This window comes from Pan troglodytes, chromosome 11 (assembly GCF_028858775.2).
Source record: "Pan troglodytes isolate AG18354 chromosome 11, NHGRI_mPanTro3-v2.0_pri, whole genome shotgun sequence".
Lineage (NCBI taxonomy): Eukaryota > Metazoa > Chordata > Mammalia > Primates > Hominidae > Pan > Pan troglodytes.
The window spans coordinates 96,372,838-96,395,718 of NC_072409.2; the positions used below are offsets into that span (position 1 = coordinate 96,372,838).

Consider the following 22,881-nt stretch of genomic DNA (forward strand, 5'->3'; position numbering starts at 1 on the left):
TTAGTGGGGTGTGGTGGCAGGTGCCTGTAATTCCAGCTACTCAGGAGGCTGAGGCAGGAGAATTGCTTGACCCAGGAGGCAGAGGTTGCAGTGAGCCAAGATCATGCCACTGCACTCCAGCCTGGGTGACCGAGTGAGACTCCATCTTAAAAAAAAAAACAACAACAACAACAAAAAACGAAGGTCTCCAACTCCACTTTAAAAAAATGATTACCTTTTTTTTTTTTCCCTATTACCCATTAAAGCGCTTAGGTCCCTAGGAGGGGTCTGAGTCCTTGTCCAAAATATTTTTCTTCTAAGAAAGAAAGGGGGCGGGGAAAAGCATTTGAGGGTAAGGTTTTGGCTACTCACTGTGGCCTGATGCCCTCCCCCAATTTAATCAAACCTGCTTGGTCTTCCAGCCATCCAAGCTAACAAACGGCCCCACAAAACAGCAATCATTTAAAGAAATGTATGGGGTAAAATTTAACAGAACCATGCAAATGATCATAAGAAATATATATTGAAAACTTGAAATTAGTAAAGAAAACATAAGCCTGGTTTGGAGCAATAGAGACTGTGTTCATCATTATTGATATTCAAAAGATTACCATGTATGAGTTTATCTTTTCCTTTTAATGGAGCTCTCAAAAGCCATGACAGAACGTGTTCTATGTGACTGCCCAAGGTCAGCCTTTCGGACAATTGAGATTACTTTCATACAAGTCAACTCTAAAATTCATTTCTCTAGATAAAATTGGATGGCATTATCAAAGCAAAAAGTGGGATTGTTTCTCAATGTGGAAAGCTTTCAAATAAAGTGTTTGGCAATAATAGGCAAGAGGCTCTCTGACAGCATTGTGCTGTCTGAGTGTGTTTTTAAAGGACCCCAATTTTTCAACAAAGGACATCAAAAGAACACCACTACAGTGCAAGCCTAGGTTTCTCTGTAGTGGGACTGGGTAAGAAACACTGCATTTCAAGTGTCTGATTTTTTGGCTATTTCTAGGAAACTTTAAAAATGCTCACTCTTTATGCCTGAGATAGCATAAAGTCTACTTCTAGAAGCAGAATTGAATGTAATATATTTTGGGGTGGTGAACAGGAGAGAAAACATTCTTGAGAGCAATGTCTGATCTGCCATCTCAGTGGAAATCAGTACAATTGGGCGCTTCTGCCTCCGTCTACTCTGGTCCGTGTGTGGTTCCAGTGTCCTGGAGAATGGCCATCATCCAGAATCTATAAAAGTTGTGGTGGTGGCTTTTTCTGTGTGACTTTCTTGATAATTTGTGGTACTGTAAGATGAGTCCATCTATTTTTAAACCTGCTGATCCTTCCCATTTCTTATTCAATGGAATTAATCCCATAGGTTTCCTGGCATATGGATTGTTAGGCTTCATGGTTTGCAAGCAATAGAAACTGATTCTGACAAACTCTGGAGCAAAAGAAAGAAAAAGGAGGAGGGAGAATATGGTGTTAATATTGAAGGAAAGGCCAAAAAACCAGGCCTTAGAAAGGGCAAGAGAGCAGAGGGAATCTAAACATCTAATAGCAGGAACTAACGGACATTCTCTTCAAGATTTCCATCTCAGGAGCCAGCACTGTGATCACTCAGTTCCTATCAATTTCACGTCTCCAAGGGAGAATCTTACTGTCCCAGCTTGATCACGAGTGAGTAGGGCCTTTTGATTGCCAATCCTACTAAGATGCAGGAAATGCTAGAGAAATTGCTACAATGGTGGCTTTAGCTTTGGATTTCCAGATCAGTCTCAATGGATAACAATGATATTCTCAACGCTTCCTGGTTGTCTTTCAGTCATCGAGGAAGTTTTTTCCCATCACGTTCTTTGGCTCCATTACCTGGATTGCAGTATTCTCTTACTTGATGGTCTGGTGGGCGCACCAGGTAAGATTTTGATAGTGACATGCATCTGCCTGGTTTTTCTCCAGTCCTGATTGTCAAGTGTTTAATCATTGTGTTTGCTTTCTGCAACTGCCACAACAGTATTGGGTGTGACACAGACGAGTTAGCATTCCAGGACTAGAGGAATTTATCCACTTAACTTTCCCTAGTCTTCTGGCTGTAGCATGGAATTAAATCAGCATAGCCTCTGGACAGCCATGTGGAGGCAGGCAAGTCTAACTACTTCTTGCCTCTGCAGCCTGACAGACACCAGGACAACCCAGACCTGAGAGCAATGTCAAGATTTTGCCTGGTTCAGTAGTACTGACTTTATCTTGAGCAGCCACTCACCTCACGTTCTCACCAGCAGTTTAAAACTGGCTCTAGGAAAGCATCTGGCGACAAAATAGCCTCTTCCTTGAGCTTCACTTTACATAAATGATGATGTATTGTTATTATTTTTAACTCAATATGAGTCACAATGCCCATCACAAGAATACACTCTCAGTAATCATTATTGAAAAACATGAATGAAGAGTAAGATTCAAGGGTTTCACATTTTCAAAGATAATAGTGGTAACTATTGATAATTGAGTATGTCCTACACACCCGACAATTCACATCCCTTTGTCTTTATAATCTTAACAGTAACCCTATACATAGGTTCAAAGCCTATGAAGCAGGTACTATTATTATCCACAGTTTACAGATAAAGAAGTTAAGCTTAAAGCTGGTAAGATTACCCAAAATCACATAGGTAGAACTGACATTTTAACCCAGGACTCTGCAACTCCAAAAATCATACTTTTAATCTCTATTATAAACTACATAAATTCCAAACTTCCCACTTGTATCCTTTAATATAATCCTAAAATTATTATACTTGGCAACATAAATAAGATATAGCAATTTGAAATAAGGAAATATATACTGAGAACATGTGAATAGACTTTTCAACAAATGATGCTGGAATAATTGGATTTCCATATGCCAAAATAAATAAACTTAGATCCTTACCTCATACTTTACATAAAATTTAACTGAAAGCACATCATAGTTTTAAATGTAAGAGTTTGTAAAGCTGTCAAACTTCTAGAGGACAGAAAAAAAATCTGTATGACCATAAGCCAGGCAAAGAGTTCTTTGATACAATACCAAAGCATGATCCATGAAAGCAAGAAAATTGATTAATTAGATTTCATCAAAATTAAAACTTTTGCTCTTCAGGAAACACCATTAAAAAGGAAAACCACAGGCTGGAAGAAAATATTTGCAAATCATATATATCTGATAAAGCACTTGTATCCAAGATACAAGCTTAAAGGTCCATAATAGGAAGGCAAGCATCTTCAAGTATCCTAATTTTAAAGATCTGAACAGATATTTCACCAAAGAAAATACGCAGATGGCTAAAAAGCACAAGAAAATATGCTCAACATCATTAATTAAAGAAGTGTAAATCAAAACCATAACAAGATACCACTTTACACCCACTAGGATGGGTATAATCAAAAAGACAGAACCTAACAAGTGTTGATGAGGATGTACAGAAATTAGAATCCTTACATACTGCTGATAGGAATGTAAAACAGTGCAGCCACTTTGGGAAATAGTTTGGCAGTTCCACGAAACATTAAACATAGAGTTACCATATGATCTAGCAATTCCACTCCTAGGAATAGACTTAAGAGAAATGAAAACATACGTCCACAAACACTTGTAAACAAATGTTCAAAGTAGCATTATTCATAATTACCAAAAAGTGAAAACAACCCAAATGTCCATCAACTGATGAATGGATAAGCAAAATATGGTATATCCATACAATGGAATATTACACAGTACAAAGAAATGAAGTACCAATACATGCTACAACATGAGTGAAATTCGAAAATATTATGCTAAGTGAAAAAAGCCAGTCACAAAAGGACACATATCATATGATTTCATTTATATGAAGTATACAGAACAGGCAAATCTATAGAGACATAGAATAGGTTAATATTAATAGTTGCCTAGGATTGGGGAGGTTGGGGGAAAATGGGTAGTGACTGCCAGTGGGTATGGGTTTCTTCTGGGGATGATGAATAAGTTCAAAACCTAAATTATGAAGGCTGCACAACTCTGAATACATTAAAAACCATTGAATTATACACTTTAAAATGGCTAAATTTTATGGTATGTAAATTACATCTCAATAAACTTGTTTGAAACTAATCACAAGATATCACTTCACAACCACTAGGTTGGCTATAAAAAAAAAAAAAAAAACAGTAGCATGTGTTGATAAGGATGTGGAGAAACATGGCTGCATACATTTGTAAAAACTTGCAGGCTGGTTGCAGTGGGTCATGCCTGTAGTCCCAGCACTTTGGGATGCTGAGGCAGGCAGATCCCTTGACCCCAGGAGTTCGAGATCAGCCTGGGCAACATGGCAAAACCCTGTCTTTACAAAAATACAAAAAATTAGCTGGCCATGGTAGCACACGCCTGTAGTCCCAGCTACTCGGGAGGTTGAGGGGGGAGGATCATTTGATCCTGGGAGGTGAAGGCTGCAATGAGCCAAGATCACACCACTGCACTCCAGCATGGGTGGCAGAGTAAGACCCTGTCTTTAAAGAAAAAAAAAAAAAAAGTAAAGAAATAGGAAAAAAAAAACTTGCAGAACTGTACACTTTTTAAAAGGTGAATGAGTTTTACCCTATGTAAAGCATACCTTGGTTTTTAAAAGAATACATGTTACTAGCAAAATCCACAGAGAATGTTGGCTGATACACTGTCTTATTTCTACATGATATTTTATATTATTCATATCACAGTTATTTTACTGACATTTGACTTCAGATTACTCCTCCTGGATATTTCCAAAAAATCACTGGCTTCCTAAGCAAGTTCTCTGTGCCTTGGAGTCATTATTTTATATACTCATTGAGAGACATTTGCTACCAACACCTGGCAGAAATCACAGCAGAAGGTGGGCTGGTTTTCAGCCTCCAGATGTCCAGGCTGAAAGGACTGTTTGCCATTTATAACATATAATAGTTTTTCTTAATAATCATCTTCTATTTCTTCATGTACTAATAAAGAAAAAATGGTGTTTTTCTAACTTGCTGGGATATGTTGTTTCCCAGATATTTCTTTTTTGCCGTTTTATAAAACATCATGCAGGGTTCCATCTTTTTCTTTTTAATGATTACCTTAATTCCAATCTTGTTTTCTTTCCATTCTTTCAAAGAAAAGGAACACAAATTCAATGGCTGAAACAATAATAATTTTAAAAAGCCAAGACGAATGAAAGCCATAAATGGAAGCCTTACTTTTCAATGATGGAAGAGAAGTTTCTCTTTTCTCCTATACAAATACTTCTTTAAAAACACCCAGACAGCTGAACAAAATAGATTCTGTTCCAAGAAGTCTAGCTCTAATTCTGTTGTTTGTACTTCTGAACTGTAAAATCCATAGCAGTTATATAGTGTTCAACTCTTTTGTTATCAACACTTTTATCATAAATGCTACTCGATAATTTGGCTACTGTTTGGCAAAAAATAAATGCCCTTCACCTACAATGCTTTAACATAATTTGCCCTTGGCTTTTTTTTTTTTTTTTTTTTTTGCCTTTATCTTTTGTTTTTGTTGTTCTTGTTGCTTATTGTTTTTGCACTTTAATAAATTTAATGGGTGATGACAACCTGTAGTTAAAGTCAATCCTGCATCTAATATTAGAAATTAATTTTAAGAGTCAACTAAGACCTTGTGTCTCATTTAGCCACTATAGCATTCTTTCAGATCCTCCTTAAACCAAGGCACAGAACTGCATCACGAAATATTGGGAGCAGCATGGAGTTTGGCCTCCTCTGAGTGGCCTAATTTGCTTTTTTTTTTTTTTTTTTTTTTTTGAAAATGAAGGAATTTCCCCCAAAAGACTGCTGATGTTCTTTCTATTAAAAGCTCTAAGCCTCTCTGATGCTCCCTGATTTTTCAGAGTACTGTCCCGTCCATGTGCCCATCATCTTTACTGATTTGACAAAAGTTAACTTGAGTGAAATGTACTCAAAACAAGCTTATGAAGACTAGTTCTTCTTCCACAAAAGGCTTTCTAGAGCCACACAGATTCACCAGGGGTTTGATGTCTAATGAAAATTCTCATGAAGTTTTCCATGATGTGAATTGGCCCCAGTAAGCCCACTTCTGTTCCTGCTGCCAGACACCTGACAGTCTAATAAATTGGAGAGGGAAAGGAGTAATGTCTGAGTTATAAAATCTGGTTTTTTGGCTGGGTGCCGTGGCTCACCCCTGCAATCCCAGCACTTTGGGAGGCCAAGGCAGGCGGATTACCTGAGGTCAGGAGTTCGAGACCAGCCTGGCCAACGTGGTGAAACCCCATCTCTACTAAAAATGCAAAAATTAGCCAGGCATGGTGGCAGATGCCTGTAATCCCAGCTACTTGGGAGGCTGAGGCAGGAGAATCACTTGAACCCAGGAAGCAAATGTTACAGTGAGCCGAGATCACACCACTGCACTCCAGCCTGGGCAAAAGAACGAGACTCCGTCTCAAAAAAAACATATTAAGTTAAAAAAAAAACTAGATTTTTATTTAACATTTGCTTTATACCTGACACTGTGCTGTATGATTTGCATCTCACATATAGTCATCAACAATTCTGAGTGGATATTATCCTCATTTTACAGATGGGAAAAACTGAGACTCAGGGAAGTTGTCTAACTTGCACTAGGAGTGGCAAGCTAGGATTTGTACCCAGCACTGTCATCTCCCAAGCCAGTGCTCTTAACCACACCACCATTTTTCTCCTCTTCAATTCCTATGTTTTCCTGTATATAGTAGCATTCAAACTCCAAATACAAATTATTTTGTTTTTATTTCGGGGACAAGGTCTTGCTATATTGCCCAGTCTGGTCTCGAATGTCCAGGCTCAAGTGATCCTCGTGCCTCAACCCCCGAGTAGCTGGAACTACCGTGCATGGCATTGTGCCCAGCAAATAATTTTTCAGTCACTACTTTAGAATTCCCTCCAAGAATTTAATTATTAAGAATGTTTTAAATAGATTGGAACTTGCCGACAGTAACAGTTGTTTAGTCAGCATCTTCTCAGTCTTTGGCAATGCTTCACTCCAAATCTAACAAAAAACTGACAATTTGAGAATATTTTGCTCAAATAGGGCACTCCTGTGCAAAAGTCTTATTGAACTTTTTCTAGGAGAATCAGCAGAAAAACATACTAGTGAAATCACCTAGGTATGCAGATTGATTTGCTTACTCAGCAAATCAGTATTAAGAGCCTGCCATGTACCAGGCTATGTATGTTCTGTCAACTAGGGAGATCGTGGTGACCAAGGTGAGGATCCTGCATACATGGAACTTACTAATGGGGAGCAGTGATTCTGTGTCCCATGAGGACAGGGTAAGCTAGTTCAGCTCACCAGGCTCTGGAGCAGGCATGACCATCAAAACAAAAATATGCTTTTAAGCTAGTAGGAATCGTACTATTTCTTATAAAAATAAGAATTTTTTAAAAAGCATTTAGAAATGAGTGTATTCTATTCCCTAAAAGGCTTTATTCTTATATGCTATTTTGGCCCTTTAAATTTTTTCAAAAAATGCTGGACATCATCAGGTAACCTGTTGGAAACCAGATGGAAAGCATTATCTTGAAGGTTTTCAGAGCCACACTTCACCAAGTCCAGCAAAACATGAATAGGTTTTAAAAGTCCCAAGAGGCCAGGGACAGTGGCTCACACCTGTAATCCCAGAACTTTGGGAGGCCAAGGCAGGAGGATCTCGAGGCCGAGAGTTCAAGACCAGCCTGGGCAACATAGTAAGAACCATCTCTAAAAAAAACTAGCCAGGTGTGGCAGTGCTCACCTGTGGTCCCAGCTACTCTGAAGGCTAAGGTTGGAAGATCGCTTGAGCCCAGGAGGTTGAGGCTGCAGTGAGCTGTGGCTGTGCCACTGCACTCTAGCCTGGGCAACAGAGCAAGAACCCATCTCTAAAGAAAATAAGTAAGTTTTTCTAAAAAGTCCCAAGAAGACAAACAAATTGCTCAAGAGAATGGAGGAGCTTCCACCTGAGGCTAGACCAACCTTCCGAAATAGAACTCATCAGTCTTAAAAGGCAAAGAAAAAGACCAAAAAAAAGAAAAAAAGTAATAGCCACCCTCCCCTTGCTTTTCAATAATAATGTACTATTCACAAAGAGTCTGTCACAAATTATCATTTAGTCCTCACAAGTACCTGGTAAGGTAGGTATTATTATCCCCAGTTTATGGATGAGAAAGTGAGGATCAATGACGTACAATTGGTACAGTAAGCAAAATGTCAAGAAATTAACACATACCAGAGCCAGATCTTGGATCCAGGTCCTCTGATTTTCTGGATTTTGCTTCTCCACAGTTGCTTTGCTATGTGTTACCAAAACCCAAAACACCCAGAATCGAGATTCCAGTGGAAATTATAGCATCTTGAAGTGTTTCAGAATAGGTTATAGACACTAGGAGATGCTAAAGGAAAATGGAGACCCTGGGTGTCAGTCCTTGGTTTTGGTAGTAAGTTGAAGGGCAAATATTCCACAGGACTTGGTGCCACTGCCAGGTGCTGCCCCCTGGATTCCATGGCCAATTGGCCTTTCTACCTCTAATCCTGCAGCTTCCCTGACTCAATCTTAGAAAGCACCATATAAAGGCTACACTCTAGCCCTCTAGAGCTCTTTTTTGAGATTATCTGTTTAATTTTCATGTGAACATTCCTGATGCCTTGGGTCTGAATATCCTAAAAGCATAAACTCTATTAGCAATGACTGTGGCTTATTCATCTTTATCATCTCAGCACTTTGCATAGCACAGTATAGAAATGCATTAAAAGGAGGTCGCGTTGAAATTTTTGTGGTTTTTATGATTTTGTAACTTCAAACACTGAGATGTTTATTCCTGTCCTGACATTTAGGTTGGAGAGACAATTGGCATCAGTGAAGAGATTATGGGCCTGACCATCTTGGCTGCTGGGACCTCCATCCCTGATCTTATCACCAGTGTCATAGTGGCCCGGAAGGGGTTAGGGGACATGGCTGTGTCCAGCTCTGTTGGAAGCAACATTTTTGACATCACTGTAGGGTGAGTAGAGATAGTTCTACAAAGGTGTGCACCAGCTCCACCAGTGTCTTTGTCTTCTTAGAAGCTGGAAAGACATGACTAGGATCTCTGAACCTAAGACTAACCAATACCAATACAGAGTAAAGATTGAGAATACCATTCCGTTTCCCCAATTCTATTTCTCATTTTCTCATTTCAGAGAACTTAATGAAAAATAAGTCATCCCTAGACAAGCAGAAGCACATACCTACATACAGAATGGGTATTTTAGGAAATACTTTAGAATTTCACTTATATAACAACATTCAAGTGGAACTGAGATACCGTGATAGCTTCATGATAAGAATGTTCACATTCTAATTTTAATTAAAGTCCCCACCAGCCTAAGGTGAGATTTGGATTTTAAGGCAGATTGGGAAAAACATAGGCCTACCATACATATCCTGTTTCCTTCCTTGGAAAATACTGACCGTCTTGGCATTACCATTTGTTTATCTGTACTGGTGAAGATATTCTAGGTTTTTTGAAAGCCAGAAGGTGAGATCTGTTCTTATAATGAAGCAAACATGAGCTCTCAGTATGAATAATCACTAAAGTGAATCAGACTGGGGAGAGGTGCTGTGATCTCCACCATTTTATTTAACTTGTCAAAAGTAAAAATAGTCTGACAAATAAATTTAACATCAGTACCCTGAGAGAATAACATATAAGACATTATCCTTATGTTCCCAGGAGTACTGGGCTCCTAACACTTGAGTTTGGAACCTCACTAAAAACACCTACTTTCTCATTGAATATCTTAAATATTGTTCTGTCTTCCACCTTTCCATGACCATATTGTTTTTCATACAGTGTCTACCATGTGCACTGTGTGTACATTTTTCTCCATTTAAGCCACACAATAATTAAGCCACACAATAATCCTATGAAGTATGTATTATCACCCCTATTATTCAGATAAAAATACTGAAGGGCCCAGAGTTCACACTAGTAAATGAGGTAGCTAGGATTTGAACAAAGAGTCTGTGCTATCAATTGTAGCACCCTCTGTGCATTAAACTCTGCTGTGAGTATTCACTGTCTGAACTACACGTGAGCCCCCACTAAAGAGCTCTCCATGCTTGTCTGACTGGAAAACTCTGACTTACCCTTTTAGTGACAACTTAAATCCTGATTTCTCTGATTCCCCTGGGCCTGACTTGGAGGCTCTTGCCCCTAAAAACTGTCTGTATATCTTACTCTTGTCCTGGTATATCTGCCTGCTAGACTGTGCATCCCAAGAGCAGGAACTCATCATAGCTATCACTGGTAGTTGTTTGACAAGTGTTTGTGGGATGGATGGATGGATGAATGAATGCCTTAAAAGGTGTATGTTTTAAAGGAAGTTGTACCTACTGTAAGCAGTGTTTCTCAGTTCCGTGGTCCAAATATTCCTGGTAGAGTTCTTGGTCAATCTCTTGTAAAAAATAATAGTAATGCTCTATAGTATATTATGAAGAATTACAAAATGCTTTTTGTTCATTATTCTTAAGTTGTATACATACATACACACACACACACACACACACACACACACACACAAGGAAGTTTAAAGAAAAAAATCACTCCTAATCCTATTACTCGGAAACAACACTTCTTTGTTGTATGTTCTCTTCCATATATTTCACAAAGTTTTCTTAGTAAAATATTCAGTTTTATCTACTTGGAAGGCTTTTATTTTTCCATTTTAAAGCAATCTATGCCTGGCATAGAGAGGCATCTATGAATAAATTAGTAAATCATAACCATTTTTCTAAGACTCCTCATAGCTCATAACATTTTGTGGCTTCAAATATTCCCTCTTGTTTTTCAGTGGCTTTTTCATTATCATTTATAGGATTATTAAAAATTTTCTGCTATGGGAGTTTTGATCAACATCTTTATGCAGAAAAACCTCCTCTTTTAATTATTTGTTAGGATAAATTCCTTTAAGCAGTATTAATGAACTAAATATTTTGAACATCTTAATGGGTATTGACATGTCTTGTACATTTCTTTTCCAAAAAGTTCTTTCCCAAGAATTTATACCAGCTGACAACATTTTTGACAATATATTGAGTGATGTCATTGCAATATATTAAGTGTGAAAGTTTCTTCATAGCTTTGCCAGCATTTTCTTTATGCTTCTAAAATTAACATATACTCACAGATTTAGAAAATAAAAATAAGGCTCCAGGGCGCAGTGGCTCACACCTGTAATCCCAGCACTTTGGGAGGCTGAGGCGGGCGGATCACAAGGTCAAGAGATTGAGACCATCCTGGCCCAGATGGTGCAAACCTGTCTCTACTGAAAATACAAAAATTATCTAGGAATGGTGGCTTGCGCCTGCAGTCCCAGCTACTCGGGAAGCTGAGGCAAGAGAATCGCTTGAACCCAGGAGGTGGAGGTTGCAGTGAACCAAGATCACGCCACTGCACTCCAGCCTGGGCGACAGAGCAAGACTCCATCTCAAAAAAAAAAAAAAAGAAAAGAAAAGAAAAAGAAAGAAAAGAAAAATAAAGCTTAAAGATCAATAACTCACCAACCTTTTGAAATTCTTGTGTATTTCACATGATTGAAATTACATTGCTATTTGTGTGTATGTATGCATCTTTCATTTTTAGCTTAGAATTATATTATGGCTATTTTCCTGTAGCATTCTAAGCTTGTGATTTTTAAACAGCTATATAACATTACATTTACTTATTTACTATTTAACTAGTTCCCTGTTATTAGAGATTATTAGAGATACTCAGCTTTTTATTATTCAAAATAACACTGAAATGATCATTTTCTGAGTAAAGTTTAATCTGCATTTTCAGTTATTTTTATACTTAATTCTTGACAATAGAATTAATAGACCAAAACGCATGAAAAGTGTCATTTTCCCCCGAAAGGTTTTTGCAAGCCATTTATAGTGCTATTAAACTCAACTTCACTGGAAGTGTGAGTGTGTGTGTGTGTGTGTGTGTGTTTTAATAAGAATAAAATGGGTTTTGGTCTTTCTTCACAAGGGATGGGAAAAGAGTTTCCCAGGCCAAGTCCCTGTCAATGGCTCTCAGTTTGGCATCACCCCCACTCTCAGGCCCTCCCCTTCCATTTTCTGACTTTTCATTGCTGACCCCAGGATGCCAAGGCTGCCCCCTCCTGCTAAGAACTGGAATTACCCCTTGTTCCCAAGCTTGGAACCCCTCCCCAACAAGTTCACAGAAAGAAGCACCTCCTGGCCAGACTCTACTGGGCAAAGTGCCGGTATTGATCCCCACAAGGCAGTCACATCAATCACTTCAGCTTGGCCCAGGTTAACATATGCACCCAGTTAGGGGCTGCATGTGCCAGGCCTGGAATTTCAAAGATCCACAATGCATGGGCTCTGCCTTCCAATGCCGTCTCTCCAGCACAGGAGGCAGATGAGTAAACTCACTGCCCCTTTCACCCTCATCATTTCTCTCTTCCTTTGAAGAATGTAATGTTTCAAAAGAGTACCTCCTCTTCCCACACCCTGAGTCTAGGCCAAAACTGAACCTCCCTTAGCTTTTGTCATTCAGAAAGCTCAGCTAGCCAAGCAGGTATCTCCTTAGCCACCATGCTGTCATTAGGCTGATGGGTAGAGCCAGATGCCTATCACCAGCCACTTGGAAATGCCCATGTTCCCTGAGCCTTGCACTTCCAACCATCTTCCTTTCCCAGAGTTCTAGTCAATGCTTGTGGTGTAGTGGAAACTAGCTCTCCTGAGGTCTTTCAGGATCACCACTCTGGATAGGAAACACAAGAGATCCTCATATTTTAAAAGGTGAATGAAAAGGGAGAAAACGGGTATAAAAATATATAATAAAGTTTTTTTTAAGAAAAACACACACATCACAAATGTAAGATACTGCCTTCCTTAAATCTTTCAGAAAGACCAATTTTTCATCAAACAATTGTCAACATCTTTCCCAGAATAAACTTCAGCCTGTGATATTGTATCGTGGCCCCCAACCACCATCATTTAATTTCACTTGCCTTTAGACTATTAAGTCATTGCTATTCTTTGTCTCCATTTTTTAATTTTTTCCTCATTTTCACCACTCATTTCTATGCCTTTTTTGCACCTGCCTGCTCCCTTCACCCTGTGCAAATCCTGGAATTCACCTTTTTAAGACTGAAAGCAACATTTTAATCTCAACTAGGAAGGAAACAAAATAATTTCCAATCAAATTCGCAAATGTAGAAATCACCCACAGCAGTCATGTCTTCGATGTTGTCTAACTGTTCTCCCTGTTCTGAATTCAGTCAGGACATAAAGGTTTTTAAAGTCTTATTTCCTTATAAAGTGGTTTCCTGGGCCAACCATGCCCGAGTCATAGTGAACCTAACAAGACACCCTTTTCAGTTTAGAGTTCCTGAGAAGGTAATAATAGGTTATATTGGCCTTCTTCAAGGTGTCTGACTACTCCCTTGTCTTCCCACTCCCCTCTGCCCTGCTTCACTTCTGCACAGGCTCCCACTGCCCTGGCTCCTGTACACCGTCATTCACAGATTCCAGCCAGTGGCTGTCAGCAGCAATGGCCTTTTCTGTGCCATCGTCCTTCTCTTCATCATGCTGCTCTTCGTCATCCTCTCTATCGCCCTCTGCAAGTGGCGAATGAACAAAATCCTGGGCTTCATCATGTTTGGCCTCTACTTTGTGTTCCTGGTGGTGAGCGTTCTCCTAGAAGACAGAATTCTTACATGCCCCGTCTCCATCTAGCAGGAAAAGCCATATCTTGCACCAGCAGCATGAATGGTCCCTCCACACTCTGGGCTCTGGGCTCCTTGACCTCTTGAGAAGAGGCAGCTGGCACACAGCCCTGGGTGCCAAGTGTCCCTCCTTGGTGAATTTGAGGAGAGATGGATTCACACTGGGCCCATTCACTTCACAGGCTGCTTCCACCCTGCCTACTGAAATGACTTCATGTAAAAGACAAAGAGAACCGTCAATATAGGGCTTCTCCCTATTCACCACTGACAAGTACACCTCGCTGGTCGGAGGTACAGTCGATGCAAACAAGGACACAGGCTATATATATCTATAAATACCCATATTATAAATATACGCACATGAACACACAAATCCTGCCTGTTCCTGTACTATACCTCTCCTTGCATACCTATAGATTAGTACATACCTGTAAATAAACACAAACAAAGAAAAATTATATATATATATAAAATCAGATATATATAAAAGTACAAATGCATCTTTTCAGGGATAGCTCTAGTATATTTATAGTACTTATTTGAAGAGGGGCATCAACTTGCAGTCTGGGCTTTACCTCTTAAGTACAAGAGGTGAACTAATGGAACCAACAAGACAAAGGTAGCATTGCTGTGACCTTCAGCCTACCTTGGACTTGCTGTGATCCTGCCTAGTAAGGTAGATGGTTTAGGGAAATAGCTTGCAGGGAGGAGGGCTTAGTGGAGAAGGTCTGTAGGGGCCCTGAGTTGAGCCTTCCAAAACATTCCTACAAGCCAAACAGAGAGACTATCTGCCCACCTCCACCAGAGTACCCTGACCAAGAAACTCAGGGTACTTAGGACAGAAAGAGGTAAAAACCCAGGCTGGGTGGCTTGGTTTGGGGAAGTGGGGAGGTAACCAGGGTTGGGTTGTTTTGTTTTGTTCTTATATTGTCCCAGCATGCAAGTAGAAAATATGACTACAAACCAAATTAGTGCTTTTTCTAGGACAGCAAGACTATATAAACTGAACCTGTATTTTTCCAGCGCATGTCCCATTATCATCAAAAGAAGAGGGGTAAGTTTAGCTGTGATTGTCATGTAGATATATTTTGATGCTAAGGGCTGCCAAGAGAGCCTAGATGTGTAATAAGAAGTCATCCAGTAAAGGTGCTTAGTGGGCCTTGCCACCTAATGGGATGTAAGGGCATAGTTCTTTAAAACGTTTTCCAGTGTAGTCATAAAGGGCTTTAGTGTCTGAAGAAATCATTATTCCCAATAGCACTAACTTAACTCTGATCAGCACTGCTTGGGTTGAGGCAACTTAGAGATGCTTGGAAAGGCATTTGCACACTCAGTGCACCCCAGGAAGGTTTCTGAGTGCCAGGTCGAGTGGTACCAGGACCAGGCTTTGGTTAAAGTTCTTGTAACATCTATGTCTCTTCTTCCATCAAGACCTTATCTGGGATTCTGTCTAAGTTTTAGAGTACACGGTATTTGACAGCTTCCTTATACTGGTTTCAAGCTATTCACTCCAACAATTTGATTTCTTGATTTTGCTCAACATTACATTGAATGCATGAAATTAAAATATTCCACGCCCCCAAGTTCTGTATGACACCTAGTGTGTTTTCTCAGATCTATGTCAGTAGAAAATAAAGCCAGCAAGGGGGAAAAAATAGGCAAACTGAATCAATGGAAAACTATGTAGAGCACTTTTCTTTTCTCCAAGTCATGCTTTCCTTAAAATCAGTTGAAAAATTGAATGAAGGACGGTTCATTATTCTGTACCCATCCTACGTCTAAGTTGGTACATATGGCATATGGGAAATTTCACCATATGTGTTCCTATCTCCAATCTATTCTGTCATTGACGCCTGCTATGATTTTGTGGTGAGCACATACCTCTTAACATAAGAGGACAGGATGCAGAACTCACAGCAGAATAAGAGGAAAGGTAACCTGACAGCCCCAGATCAAGCTCAGTATTCCTTCCAGAAAACCTCAGCTCACCCCACAAAGCATGGCAATAACAGGAAATGCCCATCATTCCTCTTCACCCAGAAGTAAAAAGCACTTCAAACCCGAGGCCCCCTGGGAAAACAAGAAATCAAGATGGCTGCCAGTCGGAGGCTGGCTTTCAAGTCTCTCCAACTCGGCAGATTGGGGTCTTCAGATGTGGGACAATGCCTTCCAAGACATTGAAACACCATCCAATACAGGCGCTGAGTGGAACCTGCCACCTAATGGGAATGAATCTCATTCATCAAGGTCAGGACTTTGTACTGGGGCAAGAATTTGTCCTGCTTCCTTAGAGAGTGAAAGAATGAGGAAGTGAACTTTACGTTTAAAAACTCCAGTTGTTTTTTCCCTGTGTATTTCTTGAAGGGCAACCAAGTTGGTTATTGTGTGAATTTTATATTATTGACTGGTGTGTTGTTTGAAATAAGGTTTAAATAGGTGACTGACTCAACTGCAAACAGACCATGTAAAACAGAAGTTGAAGGAGACCTGATGCCGCCCTCTTCTTATTCCTGATCCTCCCTCTGCCTCCTCACTCCCTCCCATTTATTCCCAGCTTACAGTGAAGGCTGATCCAAGCAGCTATGGTGCCCTTTGCTTGTCTCGGAGCTCCACTTCACAGGAAGTGTTGTGGTCTTTCCTGTGAAGTTGCATTTGAGAAGACAAAATTTCCAAGCCCCGTTCCCACATCAGTCATGTGCACTGAGCCTGACCTACAACAGCACTGCTCCCTCACTGGATGGGACACAAGTGATTCCACAGCCTGCCCTTGCTTTCCCTTCATTTCTGTGTCTGTAAGTGGTTATGTGTTGAGCCAGGGTAAATTCAGAGAGATGTGTACAGAGTTCAACAATGGGTCTTTAAACCATTCAAATCATTGGCATAAGAACTTTCCACACCGTGGTTTCCAAAACAGGTCATCTCTAACTCCTTTCCTGCATGCCTGTGTATATACATATATAAATATATACATATATATATATATCTTTATACCAGATCTATATGTACACATATAATATGACTTACGTCATCACCCTCTGACCCTATCACATTCAGGATTCTAAAGCAGGGAGCATCAAGTTTGCCAAAGTCAAGGAAAAGGAAAGTCATGCACACAAACCAAAGGGAACATTTCTTCCTGATTTCATAAGGTTGTTTGTTCCATGCACATATATTTACAAATATACACGTATGTACCCATATTTTCCCACCCTAAGAATATCAATTTATAGCCTTAAGGAAATCGGTCAGCCATATCCCTAATGCTGATATAGAGGCAAAGAATACACAACAGAAAATACAAAGCAAAAATTTAGACTGCAGATACTCTCTTTGCTTCTCTGGAGCAGGGTATAAAAGATATCAACAATTCAAGAGCCAACATTGTACTAATCAATCTAAAATAAATGAGTTGCACGCAAATGATTTCATTTATTCACAGCAAACCAAGCAGGTCTTGCTTGCTGTCACCGCCTACCCTCCCTCATACTTCCAAGGCAGCAGAGCAGCTTGGCTCAAACTGACAATTCCCAAATAGAAACTCCTAAGTTGCATCTGAGAATGCCCATGCCATCTCCAGCTGCCCTCTGCACCTGACCAGATCCTGATGAACTGAAGCTGAAGATCAGATGGTGTTTATGCAGCTTCCCAGGACCTAAACTGAGTCAGGCAGTGACAGAGCAATGATATATGCAGGGACTAAGGGATAGGGTTGTTTATACCCTCGGCAGATGCAGCAGAATGTCCTAAAGCCTTGCCCAGAAGATTATAAAAAGAGGCGGAGACTGTTTTATATTCAGGAAAAATGCTTTGTAAGGCTTCTAACAGGTGTCACCTGACAAGGGCCATCATAATTTATTTTATAGGGAAGACATGAATCAGGTGGTTTGGAGCCCTTTCAGCAAAACACAGCTGCCTCGCTGATTAGACATTTGACAATGTTAATGTACATCCATTCCTGGGCAGGGAGAGAGTCGGCAAACTCCCCACCACAGCACATAGCTTTTAAAGGCCTCTGGAACAGTGAGAGAAGAGATGAGCTACAAAGGGAGCCCACCCCCAGACCACCTTAACAAAAAGTTGACCAAAGAAAAGACACCTGGTAGAGTGGCTGGCCAGATAGAGCTGAAGAAGATGGAAGTTGCATTAAATGCTCTGCAGAAATTACTGCGTTGGACTATCTAACATGGGTCTGATGGCAAGCATTTCAGAACATGGCAGTGTGCTTTCCTCCCCACATCTACCAAACACACACCCACACCCCCACACACACGCAAGATTATGTGGATGCTATGCTTCCTTGCACCTGGACAGACTGTTTTTCTGGTAAGTAGGTGGCCCTATTATAGGTGGCAGCTGTGTTCCAGAAGAAAAAGTGAAGCTGTTCTCAGGGTCATTTCTGGAGAAAACTACTGTCTCCTGAAAGCATGCATAGAAGTCAGTGCTCACTCTTGCTAAGCCACATATTCCTTAACGATCCGGCTTAATATTTTTAAAAGATACCTCCTCAACCCCTATACCTCTCTCAACAATATTGTCTTCAATTATTAGGTAAGGCCTTGTCATTAAGAGAGGGGTAGGAGAAAAAATAGAATAATAAGGAAAGGGAAGAAAGGAGATATTAATTTCCTAGGATTCCAAGAAAACAAGTGTCACGTGGAAATATATCCCTATGTAGTTTAAAACAGTGACAAATATCAGGCTATGTTTAGCCAATTACAAGAGCCCATATACAGTTTTAGATTTTTTTAAAAAATAATCTTCTCAGGAAGACCTTGGGAAACAAAAGTAACCCTGCCCTGTTCCACCTTCTATTTACTGTTAGCTCCCTGACTCTGCCTCTGTCTTTGTGTTTCATTTTTAATCTCAGAGCTTCATATTTTTTAAATATATAGCAAACAAGCAATAAGGGAACTACTCACAGCCAGCTCAACTCTATTACTTATGATTACACCATGGCAATATTCCTTTTTCACCAGGAGCTTTGGACCTGCGCAGGTTGTGGCATGTAATCACCCGGAGCATGTAGTCGTCTATAGAAATCACAGGCACACTCAAGTTTGCTCTGGAAGGAATCTGTTTTCCACACTGACTCCCCCCAGCTAATGTACACACTGGCATTTTGCATGCCTTCCTCACACACGGGGCACCAGCCTTGCTCAGAACCACCCAAACGCCACAGAGGCCCTTAATATGGCTAGGGACAGATTTCTTAAGAAAGAGTAAGCAGCAGCTACAAAGGACAAGCAAATCCACAAGTCAGGCAGCATTTGAGAGGCAAAAATGACCCTGCAATTACGACAGGCTAGGCAACTGTTTTCAAATTAGTGTACAAACAGTGAGGGACTGTGTAGAGCACCATATTATCTAAGCCAAAGCACTTCTACCAGATCATTCATTGACAGACTGGAAAACCTAATAAAATCTTTAAAAACAGACAAATATCTAAGTCTGAAAGAATGCCATGGAGTTTGCATAGGCTTCCACCAAAGATTTAATTCCATTAAGAGGGTTTGTCTAGCCTATCACTCTAATCCAAAGGACAGTCCTCTTACAGGGGAGATCCCAGCATAGATGCTGGTGTGACCCAGCTCAATGATTAACAACCATCAGCATCAAGAAAAGCCTCCCTCCAAGTTAACCCAAACCCCTCCACTTAATAACTTTTTTTTTTTTTTTTTTTTTTTGGCAAAAAGTAACTGCATCTGGGCACTCTTCACTCTTTGCCCCATAGTTGGAAGTTACCGCTATGTGACTCTTTACCTATTTTCAATTAAAATTATCTTTAGATTTTTATTTGAGTCTTTAACCCTCTTAATAATTTTTATAGTTCCTCTCTACTAAGCCTTTTTAAATTCTTTATATTGTTCTTAAATCATGGAACCTTATGACTAATGATAATCACTGTCTGAACAGTGTTGAACTATACTGGGTGCAGCATGACCATGAAGCTCTGGTGAAGTCAAGGTCACAAACTGCTTTTAAGGTCATTAGGTCATAATCTCAGACTCACAAAGAACTCAAAATTGGGGAGACACCACTTTAGATTACTCCAAAACTCTGGGCCTGTACTTACCCACTAATTTATCAAGAGGAATCAATATTTTTATTTTAAATATGAAACTGGGATAAATGGTTGGATCTCCACTTATTAACCAGTACTGCAGTGTGTTTACATCCTTTCATGTGGTAGGTTGGATAGGATTTGTAAAGCTACTGATTGATCTCATGGGCTAGGGTTCACCAAAAGGATGGGAATTTGTTTCTGCATTCTTACATATTGGGTTGCATATTCCTTCATAATGGATCCGTAAGTAACTAAGGCCTTGGAGACTAACAGTTCTCCAAAATACTCAGCTAACCAAAAGAAAATACTAATTTTTAAAATCATGTCATAAAAAACAGAAAAGTAAAAAAAGTCTGAAATCCTGAATAAAATTATTTTAAGGATGAAATTACATGCATAAATTAAGGGTAGATAACTTCTTGCCATTTAATTAAACAAATCCCCAATTCTTATCAGAATAAAACTGAAGGACAATGGATGCCTTTTGGGTTTTTTAATTTTTTAATATTGCACTTTATAGTACTTCATAAGAGACAACTGTCTTAATTAAAGCCATAAAATACCAATAATACATATATTCAGGGCTTCTGAATATAGTCAATCAATAAGCAGTCCATGAGTCATTCCTGTTTTGTATTGTTTATTGTAAATTGGAGTTTATCTGTTCTATTTTGTATTAACTACAATTATTGTTCTAGGCAATCCTAATCTACTTATAAATTTTAGATGTGCGCTTTAATAAAACTGTTTGAAAATCAAAGAAATTATTCATTTCACAAAAGCAGTCTTCGTTTTCAAAATAGCTTATTACAGTTTCTTTAGCAAGTTCTGATACTACATGGAAATTATTTTAAAATTGTAGATTTTTTTCAGGAATCCATTTTGTTATATAAAGCAAAGTTCACCCATATGGAGAATGAAATAGATAATTAGCAAACATATACCTGGGAAATGTAGGATGTGTTTGAGCTTTTATATAAATATAGGATGGTTCTAAGAAGTTCCCTTATAAAAATGGCAAATAGAGGTATACAATTTATCAATAATTCCTTATGCCTAAATTACTAACCTTCCTTGGGAGGACATGTAAAGCAGCAGATTTCATAATGCTTTGGTGGTTATTTTCCTCCTCTCTGCTAAAATACACAATTTCTAACCTACTATGGTACACTGTTTACACACACATATATAAAGATGTCCCCACAACTAAAAACTTTAATGTTTCAACTTCATCACAAATTTTTATATAATTTTTTTTTAACAGACAGGGTCTTGCTCTGTCACCCAGGCTAGAGTGCAGTGGTGCAATCATAGCTCAGTGTAGCCTCAAACACCTGGAGTCAAGCGATCCTCCCACTTCAGCCTCTTGAGTAGCTGGGACCTCAGGCACATGCCACCATGCCTGGCTAATTTTGTTGTTGTTGTTAAGAGACGGAGTCTCACTATGTTACCCAGGCTGGTCTCAAACTCCTGGGCTCAAGAGATCCTCCTGCTTTGGCCTCCCAAAGTGCTGGGATTAAAGGAATGAGCCACCATACCCAGCCCTTTTATGTAATTTGAGTAAAAGTAATTACTAAAAAGCACTTAATAGTCTAGAAATCCACCAGAACTGGGTACCTAAATTGTCTATATAGAGTAAACATGGGTACTAAACTGGACAACCCCACCAATTTTATGCTTAAGTGGCCAAATTGCCCTAAAGAAAGGGTATCTGAACCAAGGGCCAGTGATATTCCTCTGTTAGAGGCTGTTTTGTGGTCTGAAGAGTTTCTCCAAAGGGCTGAGACTCTATTCGGAAGAGGGAGCCTCAGTTACTGAATTGCGCTATTGAACCCTGAACACAAAGTACACATATATGCCCTGCATCTAGCCTTGATATTTCTTCTGCTCAAGTCAAAAAACTCCGGAAGCAACAGCTTCCACCTTCAAGCAATCCACATACTTAAAAAGCCATCAAAACTAAGAATAGCAAAAGCTACCTTCCTGATTCAGTGAAGTTGCTGCTAGCACTAAAAGCAAGAGAAATTATACTTTTGTTCTTCAGATACGGTTAAAACAAAGAAAATGTTGTCAGCGTTGACGCCAACATAGACATTTGCTCTATAACATATAAACTGTCTTTTAGACAGGTTATGTTAAAAATATCAGAATGCCATTTTTGTAAAGGATCTTTTTTAGGATAGATGTGGTCTCATGCTTCCTTTGTTCACCTCCGTTTTAAAGGAGCATTGTAACCCCTATCCTCACCCCTACAAAAATCCAGTGGATGCACTTCCAAATTACTTCTGTCATTTTGTATGTGTTGTGTTTATTATGTGTAATTTTCACTGGATGATGAGATACATGGTGATACTATGTCAGTTTATTCTCTGTGAATATGTCTGTACATAGACAGGAAGCTCTATTTATTTGTACATAGGCTGTCTGAAGTATGTACTTCTGTCACATGGACTTCATTCTGATAAAGGGTGTTTCTTCTTGTTTCACTGTCCATACCTTTGTGCTTCTACTTCTGATAATCAATTCATAGAATATCACTTTATGTAACTAAGTCTCCTCAGTGTGAAAAATAATAGTAATAAAATTATTGACTCAAAGAAGTATTGTTTTGTTAGGAGTAATTCTTACTTGTGACTAATCAGGACCCTCAGGGTCACAAGAAATACATACGTGGTCATGGAAGTTTAATTGCAGAGATTCAAGGGGACAACAGGGAAAACAAGAGTTACTGTTAATTATATAGATGCTCCTCAATTTATGATGAGGTACATCCTAATAAGCCTATAAGTTCAAATATTAAGTCAAAAATGCATTTAACACACCTAATCTGCTGAACATTACAGTTTAGCCTAGTCTACATTAAAGTTGCTCAGAACACCTACACTAGCCTACAGTTGAGCAAAATCATCTAACACAAAACCTATTTTATACTAAAGTGTGGAAGATCTCATATAATTTATTGATGTTCTACTGAAAGTGCGTTGCTTCTGAACCATTGTAAAGTCAAAAATCATTAAGATAAATGAATCATCAGGAGTGAGGGACCATCTGTAACTACCACTTATTGAGTGCTTACTAATATCATTTGAGC

General features: G+C 39.3%; 1 protein-coding gene across 4 annotated transcripts in view; it reads left to right on the forward strand.

The window, feature by feature from the left end:
- The window catches only part of SLC24A2 (solute carrier family 24 member 2), a 276,593-nt gene extending 254,203 nt beyond the window's left edge, over positions 1-22,390 (forward strand). For all 4 annotated transcript variants that reach the window (XM_016960672.4, XM_054658741.2, XM_009456372.4 and 1 more), the window contains 3 exons: positions 1,796-1,885; positions 8,840-9,006; positions 13,487-22,390. In XM_016960672.4, coding sequence (XP_016816161.1) covers positions 1,796-1,885; positions 8,840-9,006; positions 13,487-13,736 — 507 coding nt within the window. In that variant the 3' untranslated portion in view covers positions 13,737-22,390. The remainder of the gene's footprint in view (positions 1-1,795; positions 1,886-8,839; positions 9,007-13,486) is intronic.
- The last annotated feature ends 491 nt before the right edge of the window (positions 22,391-22,881 follow it).